The sequence below is a fragment of the Colobus angolensis genome, unplaced genomic scaffold (assembly GCF_000951035.1).
Source record: "Colobus angolensis palliatus isolate OR3802 unplaced genomic scaffold, Cang.pa_1.0 Scaffold171, whole genome shotgun sequence".
Classification (NCBI taxonomy): domain Eukaryota; kingdom Metazoa; phylum Chordata; class Mammalia; order Primates; family Cercopithecidae; genus Colobus; species Colobus angolensis.
Genome location: NW_012114833.1, coordinates 61,910 through 70,851, shown reverse-complemented (window position 1 = coordinate 70,851; position 8,942 = coordinate 61,910). Strand labels below are relative to the sequence as shown.

The following is an 8,942-nucleotide window of genomic DNA, read 5'->3' as shown; positions in this document are numbered from 1 at the left end:
TAGGCATTTGGGATATTAGTATTTCTCCTTCAAAGCATGTGTCACAACGGTAATTTCATAGGTAGTTGTCTCATCTTTGATGCTGATCTATCTGTCATTGGTCAGGAAGCTCTGTGAGAGAAACAGCTGTGTGAGTCTTTTCATAGTGGTATTCCAGGGTTGGCACGTATGACCTGGCACATAGAAGCTGCTCTTTTGTTGCAAGAATAAATGAATGCATGAATGGATGCATTTTCTGACCTCTACCTGGGCCCCATCCTTTCCTTTCTTTTCCCATTTATGTTTGGCTCTCCTAAAAAGATCGAAGAATGGCTCTGTCCCTCCTTTGAAGTCCTTTAGTATTTCCAGTTCTCTCTCTTGCTCGCTTCACTTTCTATGCCTTGTACTTTTGGAACTTGGCATGGTCTGGCTGCCTGCACCTGCACCTGGGTTCAGGGCTGGACTTTTCCTGTGGGTAGGTTCACTTCCAGACTAGGACAGAAGCTTCCTAAGGGCAGGGACTCTTCCTGGGATACATCCAGGTGAAAAAACTGGCTGAATGCAGGAACGAATGAACACAGGCAAAAGGCGAGTTGCTCCAAGCTGCAGCTGACAGCTGAGCTCTAAGTCTTGGCAGGCATTCACAGCAGTGAGCCCCTGCTTTCAGATTCCTCGAAAGAATTCCTGCTTCCTCTGGGCAGGCATTATACTGGCCTCAGGACATAGCCTTATATAGTTTGCAGTCCTGGGGGATGTGTGGGGGAAATGGGGAAGACCTGTGGGGATGATGTCCAAATAATGATTCTTTGTCTGCAGCTTCACTGGGAAGAACAGGTGCTGATACGGAAGGAGGGGAAGTAGACCTCTGAAGCATTGAGTGCAAAGGAACAGGATGCTCACATATGGTGAGTGGGTGGTTGTCTAGCAGTGGGCAGGGAGGGCCTGAGGCAGACCAGAGTCCTGGCAGAGTTTCTGTGGCCCCCCACCTCCCTGTACCTCCCCATCAGAGCAAGGCCCCCTCTTTGGGAACAGCCACTTCTGGCTGCTTTGTGGCCTCTAGAGCCAGCCCCTGAGAATACCCCTCAACCCTCCCTCTGAACCCTGGTGTGGGCTGCAGGGCCAGCTCTGCTGCTGGCTTCCTGTATGACCTTGGGCAAGTCATGCTTCCTCTCTTGGTCATCTTTGTTCTGGGCCCTGGCTTGTGGTTTAGACATGTGTTTCCAGATGGGTGAGCTGAGTCCCCAGGAAGGTCAGGGTTTGATGAACTCCTTGGAAAGGGTTCTCTAGTATCCCTTCTGCTGCCTCTGGAGGGCCCTGCATCATTACTGGGAGAGGGACAGGGCAAGGAAATAGCTCGCAGGGAGATCCCTTTCCCCAGTCTCAGTTTCTTCCTCTTTACAGTGGGGGTAACAGTGGTCCTGGGGGCTGCAAGGCTGTGGAGGGGGAGTCAGGAATGTGGGTGGGTGGGTGGCTGTCCTAGTGGCCAAGAGATTAGGATTGTACTGATTTTCTTCCAGCGACACCCAGCAACTCTTATCCTCTCCAGAATGTTCTCCAGGGAGAACAAGACTTGACTGATTCCTCAGAAGAGTGCTGCACCCATTTTACAAGCGGATAAGCCAAGTCCTTAGAAGGCCTGGGACTGGTCCAAGGATGGGTGGCAGGTGATCTGAAGCCTCTAGGCCCCCAGCCTGAGGTGGCCTGTTCCCTCAATGGAGCTACTCCAGCTCTGGCAAGGGCAGGTGTGGTGGCGCTGGTGCCTGCTGTGGGAGTACAGTGGGCCTTTGTGCCAGGCGGGCACCACCCCCTGGCTGGCCCCTCCCCGTTCACAGGACAACTCTTACCTGCCCAGCCACCGCCCCAGCCAACAGCTCAGCCAGCTGCTCCTTCCTGGGCTCCACGCCCGGAGCTGCTTCCCGACGGTGCAGCCTGCAAGGCATCGCAGGGGCCCCGCGCTACTGCCCTGCTCCCTCAACGTCCCAGGTCCCCTCCCCCAGTGCTGATCATTAACCAGGAGGCCGTATAAGGAGCTAGCGGCCCTGGTGAGAGGGAGGGACACAACGCTGCCACCATGGACAGTAGCACCTGGAGCCCCACGACCACCGCGGTCACCCGGCCTGTTGAGTCCCACGAGCTCATTCGCAATGCAGCCGACATCTCTGTCATCGTTATCTACTTCGTGGTGGTGATGGCTGTCGGACTGTGGGTATGCAGCGGGTCCTGGGGCGCGGGCGAGCGGGGAGGGTGCGCACGGAGGAGGAGCAACGGCCTCGCTGAGCTGCAAGGGGCAGTAGGCTTAAGTGTTGGTGGAGGGGAGAGGAAATGACTTGGAAGCACTTTAGAAGCACTCAGAGGCACAGCATGAAGGGAGGAGGGCAAGCAAGGATGAGCAGAAGTGAGAAGGGTGCCCAGGGCAGCCTGCCAGGAAGGACCAAGGAGGATACCTGGGCCTGTGAGCAGAGGAGGAAGGTGGGGGTTTGAAGAGACCGCTGGAAAGTGTAAGGGGCAGGGAAGGGGCCGCTTGGAGCTGCAGCGAGGGCTCCGGGGCTTGGGAGATGAGCCTCTAGCAGGTGACTACTGTCCTACCTTTTAGTCATCCAGTTTCAGATGGGAAAGAAACGGTGTGGAGTGGGAAAGCCACAGCCTCTGCCAGCCCCAGAGATGAGGATGCTGAGGTGGCAGACAGTGGGATACTGACTCCATGACCCCATTCTGGGAGAGGCTAACACAGAGGCCTTGTGCATGAGGATCCCAGGGGCTGGAGCAAGTTAGAGATGAGAAAGATGGGTGGAAAAGGAAGAGGAGGAGAAAGAGGAGGAGGAGGAAGATCTGGGGGTGACCTGGCACTGGGGAGAGGGAAGTGTGTGTCTCCTTTTGGGACTCTGGGGACACACCAAACCAGAGAAACTTGTTCTCAGCCACCTGGAACATGGACATTTCACTTATGACAGACTCTGGCACGCCCAACAACTAGAGGAGGAGATGTTTTAAAAGTGTGCAGGACCGAGTGTGGTGGCTCACTCCTGTAATCCTAGCATTTTGAGAGGCCAAAGTGGAAGGATTGCTTGAGTCCAGGAGTTCGAGATCAGCCTGGGCAACATACTGAGACTCTCTACAAAAAATAAAAAAATTATAAAAAATATAAAAAGTTTCCAGATATTCCAGCCACTCTCATGATTGTTATGGAGGTGGAGGTGATAAGCCCAGGGAGGCTGCTGTACCAGCTAGTGATTGTGTTGAACTCTTTTGACTTAAAGGAGAGGAAGATAGGCATGAACCCTTCTGTGGACACAGAGCTTTTTCAGGGACAAAAGAAAAAGGAAGTGTTTTTTTTTTCAAAGGAATTATAGAAACTACATGTGGCAGAATGCGTCCCAAGTGTCACATGGGGTCAGTATGGCTGACTTTTCCTCAATACTCTCAGCTTCCCAGACATAGTGGAAACTGACCAACTAGGAGCCAGGATACTCAAGTTCACTACTGGCTTTCATATGGTTCGAATTCTGCAACACTGGGTAACTTCCCTCAGCCTCCATTTACTCAACTTTAAAATAGGTACACTTTTATCTATTCTAATGACTCACCCATGGTTGTGGTGAGGATATGCAGAGGTGAATCTGAAAGCTGTTTACGGATTCTGGGATTAAAAAAAAAACTACTATTGTCATTTACCTTCCATGGTATGATCTGGACTCTGAACAATGTTTGAAAATGGGCAGCAGGCCGGGCGCGGTGGCTCAAGCCTGTAATCCCAGCACTTTGGGAGGCCGAGACGGGCGGATCACGAGGTCAGGAGATCGAGACCATCCTGGCTAACCCAGTGAAACCCCGTCTCTACTAAAAAATACAAAAAAATTAGCCGGGCGAGGTGGCAGGCCTGTAGTCCCAGCTACTTGGGAGGCTGAGGCAGGAGAATGGCGTGAACCCAGGAGGCGGAGCTTGCAGTGAGCTGAGATCCGGCCACTGCACTCCAGCCCAGGCAACAGAGCCAGACTCTGTCTCAAAAAAAAAAAAAAAGAAAAAAAAGAAAATGGGCAGCAGTGGTCAGGTGGGTAGTATATTTTTACAAAAGCCACAAGACAGGGAAGGCCAGAATGCTAATCCCCATTTTACAGAAGAGGAAATTGAAACCTCATTTAGTTGTGATTTGCTTAAGGTTACAATAGATGAAATTGTTCCTGGAACTCAGATCTCTTGACTCCTGATTTTTTATGGTACCAGGCACTCTGCCACTGTGAGTGATTTCCTCCTCCCTCCCACCCCAGCTTATAAGTGCTGGAGCCAAGGTGTGAGCCTGTCATCTGCTGGCTATACAGTACTGCCTGTTTCCCAGACAATCTCTGATAATCTCGGTTCTCTTAACCAATCTCATTTTAGCCCTGCCAGTCCAGTAGGTGTTTATACTTTTTAAATGGTGTTTACATGTTTCAAGTATCTGTGAATCAGTATCACTTGTCCTGCTAAATGCTACTTAATAGCTTGTTTAGTATTTGTCTATGTTTAATCTTCCCCCATTAGACAGTGCCTCTGGACCCTGGTCATTTAATGCATTGGATTTCTTCCAGTTTGTCCTCCTCTGTTTGCTGTTAAAGTGTCAAAGGTAGCTTGATTCAGGGGTGGCCATTCTGACTCCTTCATGATCTCTGGGCTGCACAGGCAGAATGGTCCAGGCCCATTGTGTTTCTTCAACTTAGAAAAGACCCACACTTGAGTCAATGTCTGTCTGTCACCTTCTCCATCTCTTCCAACATTATTTGGTTCTGTTTTGTCCTTTTACAACTCTGCCTCCTCCAATCATATTTTAGGCTTTGGCTTATTGCTTCTTCAGAGTTAATTTCCATTTTTCTTTCACCACCTATCAGTTTGTTTCTTAGAGAATTTTATATCCTTTTAAGCTGGATCTCTGATTTTATTCTTCCTGGAAGAGTTCATCAAGCTATCCTGAAATTCCCTCAAGCCAGGGGTTGTTAAACTGTGGCCCATGGGCCACATCTGTCTCACATCCTGTTTTTGTATGGTCCATAAGCCAAGAATGGTTTTTACACTTCTGAAGGGTTGTGAAAAAGAAATAACAAAACAAAATATGAAGGATTTGCAGCAGCGACCCTGTATATTCCACAAAGCCTTAGTATTTACCATCAGGCCCTTTTTCTTTAAAGAAAAAAAATTACTGACCCCTGTCTTATGCAGTCATTTGAACTGATAGCATCATTGAATGACTGAATTGGAATGGCCCTTGAGGGAGCCCAACCTTTCTGTTTTACAGATGAGGATCAGAGAGGGTGACCAGAAGTCATTCAGATGAATCAGTCCCAGAATTGGGACAAGAATCAAGGTCTTACGATGCCAAAGCCAATGCTCTTTCCACTATTCTACCTTTCCCACTCCCCAAGACACTTGCCTTTCTGGGAATACTCTCTCCATGGTCCTTACTGTCATTGCATTGTTGTGACAGTGTCCTGGTGGTGCTGAATTCCTTTGCTCTTTTTTTTTTTTTTTAAGTTGATGCTTTTCTTTAGATCATTTGACAAAATCAACTTGACTAGCTGTCAACAGCCTTCACTTGAACACTTCCAGTAGAAACTCTCCCAAGTGGCTTTATTCCATCTCTGGACAGCTCTGACAGAGAGGATATTCCTTTTGGCTCTGGGCTCAGACCTGGTGTCCTGGAACTTCTGTCATTTTGTCTGGTTGTGTCCTATGTGGGCCACACCAAGCATCATGTCTGTCCCACTTTACATTTCAGAAGACAATAGGCTGCATTTGAGGTTTCTCTTCTCCAGGCCCAATATCCTCAGCTTCTTAAGTTGTTCCTCATCTGGAAGGAGGCCTAAAGTTCTTTCTTTCTGCTCAATGCTATTTGTATTCCGTGGAGATAGAACCCAAGTAAACCCCAAACCAAAACATTGTGGGTCAGTAACTGTCCTTCTTTTACCCCAGCAGCTTGGAGTTGTGAGTTCATTCTCTTCTAGTTGTAGAGTGAACAGGTGAATGTAACACTGTGGTTTACAAAGTGGTGTCTGGAACTTTAAAGTTATCCTTTGAGCATCTCGTGCTCACAGAACAATGATTTTCTGTGCACAAAGCATTATGCCCAAAGCATTATGGGAAATTAAAAATTTGTAATATGGTAACATACAGTAAAAAAAAATTGTAATGGCTGTGAACAAGGCATAAGTGAAGTCATCTGGGTGTTCAGACACTTTCACTTGGAGAAGGGAAGAGGCTGTAGGGAAGGAGGAGGTTTCCATGGGGGAGTGTCAGGTAGGGTTTCATGGGGGAAGTGGATTTTGAGGGGCCTTGAAGAATGAATAGGTAAGGTCTGGGCTTGCATGGATGAGGGGATGAAAATTCCAGAGAAGAAAAGCCTTGGTGCACACACACCTCTCTTCACCTTTTGTCCATCCCCATCATCTTTCCTGAATTATTTCAGCTCCCCACTCTAGTCTCTGCCCTCACATTCTTCCTCTAAGGTCTTCATTTCTGAGACCAACTGGGGATATCAATCTTCTTCAACTTCACAGTGGCCTTCAGAATGGCTTTTCGTTGGTCAGTTGCTACAGCTCGGGTCCTTGGGATTTGTTTCTGTTTTGGCCCTTAGCTACCTTTTCTGATTCTTAGATCTCTTGCTATTCCCAAAAAAACTGCTACAGAGGACTTCACAGTATCTCCTATGGGAGGAAGGACCCTGCCAGGAGTCCAGAAAGACCCAAGCCATGCTCTCCCAGGTACTGCCCAGCACATGGGGGAGCTCAACAAATCTATGTTGACTGATGGGACACAATAATGGCCCTGCTTCCTAAAGGACTAAGTTCAATACATCGTTGCAGTCTGAGCACCTAGCAACATGTTATCTGTCTCAGGCATGTTTGATGACTAAATTACAAGTGTCTAAGTGCCTGAGATGTCACCATCAGGGGTTAATGCCTTCGGAATAGTGATGCTTTTTAGCTTAGTGGTCACCTATGAAAATGCAGACATCGGCCGGGTGTGGTGGCTCATGCCTGTAATCCCAGTACTTTCGGAGGCCGAGGCGTGCAGATCACCTAAGATCAGGAGTTCAAGATCAGTCTGGACAACATGGCAAAACCCTGTCTCTACAAAAATTAGCAGGCGTGGTGGTGTGTGCCTGTACTCCCAGCTACTCCGGAGGCTGAGGTGTGAGAATTGCTTGAACCCGGGAGGCGGAGGTTGCAGTGAGCCGAGACTGCACCACTGCACTCCAGCCTGGGCAACAGAATGAGACAAAAAATGGCACCACCTCTGACACAGTTAAGTCACTATCAGCTATTAACATTTTCAGGGAGGCTAGCAAGTGTCCGCTGAGAGGAGCCAGTAACATAGAAGAAGAGGGAAGATGGCCAGGGGCCAGGAACAGAGGCACTGACCCTATTTTCTGCTGGAGGACTGGCCCTGGGCCTGAGCTGGACCAGAAATAATCTGAAGCCTTGGAAGCAACATCCCAAGGGGTCTGTGGGAAGAGCTAGTCATTGTATGTTGAAGATACATGTCATTTTTCTCTTCATGAACCCTCAGTGGCTCCCTACTGCCTGTGCAGTAAAGTCTGCACGTTTTAGCCCGGCATTTGAGTGTGTGTTCTGCCCCACTTCTCACCACTCTCTCCATTCAAATGCCTCAGCCAAGCTCACCAGATAACACTGTTCGCCATTCTCTCCTTTTCCATGCTGGGTGAGGTTCCACCTCTAGATCTGCTGTTCCAGAATCTTACCACATTCCTCCCTCTTCTCTAATAAAATTCTACTCTTTCTTCAATCAAGATTTGCTGAAATGCTGCTAGCTCTGTAAGCCTTTCCTGACTCCCTGGTCTGACAGAGTCCTCTCCTTCCTCTATACTAACACTATAGTCATAATATATTGGCTGGGTGCAGTGGCTCACTCCTGTAATCCCAGCACTTTGGGAGGCCAAGGCGGGCAGATCACTTGAGGTCAGGAGTTCAAGATCAGCCTGGCCAATATAGTGAAACCCATCTCTACTAAAAATACAAAAATTAGCCAGGTGTGGTAGCACATGCCTGTAGTCCCAGCTACTCAGGAGGCTGAGGCACGAGAATTGCTTGAAACCAGGAGGCAGAGGTTGCAGTGATCTGAGATCACGCCACTGCACTCTAGCCTGGGTGACCGAGTGAGACTCTGTCTAAAATATATATAATCATTATATATGTATGATGATGATTCCAGCAACCTGCTACCTACACCCTCAGAGAGGAAAGACTTGAATTTGTCTGGTCTTTTATTTCATATTTAGTACAAATGCCTTGCATTCTTAAGAGCATTTTTTCACTTTTCTCGTAACAAAGATACCATTCACATCCCATATGGTACTTTTAAAAAGTATGATATTTCTTTTTCTTTTTTTTTGAGATGGGTGTTGCTATCTTTCCCAGGCTGGTCTTGAATTCCTGGGCTCAAATGATTCCCCCACCTCAGCCTCCTGAGTAGCTGGGATTATAGGCACATGCCACCATGTGGCTGTAATCCCAGCTACTCAGGAGGCTAAAATAAATACAGCATTCATTAGGCACCTCAATATGCTTGTAAGAAAGGCATAAAAAGTTCCATTCCTGCCGTTTAACAGGCAAGCAAGCAGATCCAGGTGGAGTGACTTGCTGGAAGCCCTAGAGTAAGCTGTATATGTCTTCTGAGCCTGTTTCCTTGTCTATCAAACATAGGTTCCTGGCTTCTTCATCTTAGTCTTTTGAGGCTGCAGGGGAAGAAGGAATATGAAAGTGTTTCACAAAGTGGAGTGGGTAGAAGAAGGTGCACATATGGGGAGGTATATTCTTTTGGCTGGCAAGGCCACTCTTCTAGTTTTCTATTACATTTTTGACCCTTTCCTCCTCAGGCTATGTTTTCCACCAATCGTGGAACTGTTGGAGGCTTCTTCCTGGCAGGCCGAAGTATGGTGTGGTGGCCGGTAAGTTTTCTCTGAAACACTATTTGCA

General features: G+C 48.2%; 1 protein-coding gene across 1 annotated transcript in view; it reads left to right on the top strand.

Annotated features, from left to right (window-relative positions):
• Positions 1-1,799: 1,799 nt before the first annotated feature.
• Positions 1,800-8,942, top strand: part of SLC5A1 (solute carrier family 5 (sodium/glucose cotransporter), member 1) — a gene marked incomplete at its 3' end in the record, with an annotated part of 60,279 nt that continues 53,136 nt past the window's right edge. The window contains exons 1-2 of the mRNA XM_011938347.1: positions 1,800-2,185; positions 8,843-8,914. Of these exons, the coding sequence (XP_011793737.1) occupies positions 2,051-2,185; positions 8,843-8,914 (207 nt within the window). The remainder of the gene's footprint in view (positions 2,186-8,842; positions 8,915-8,942) is intronic.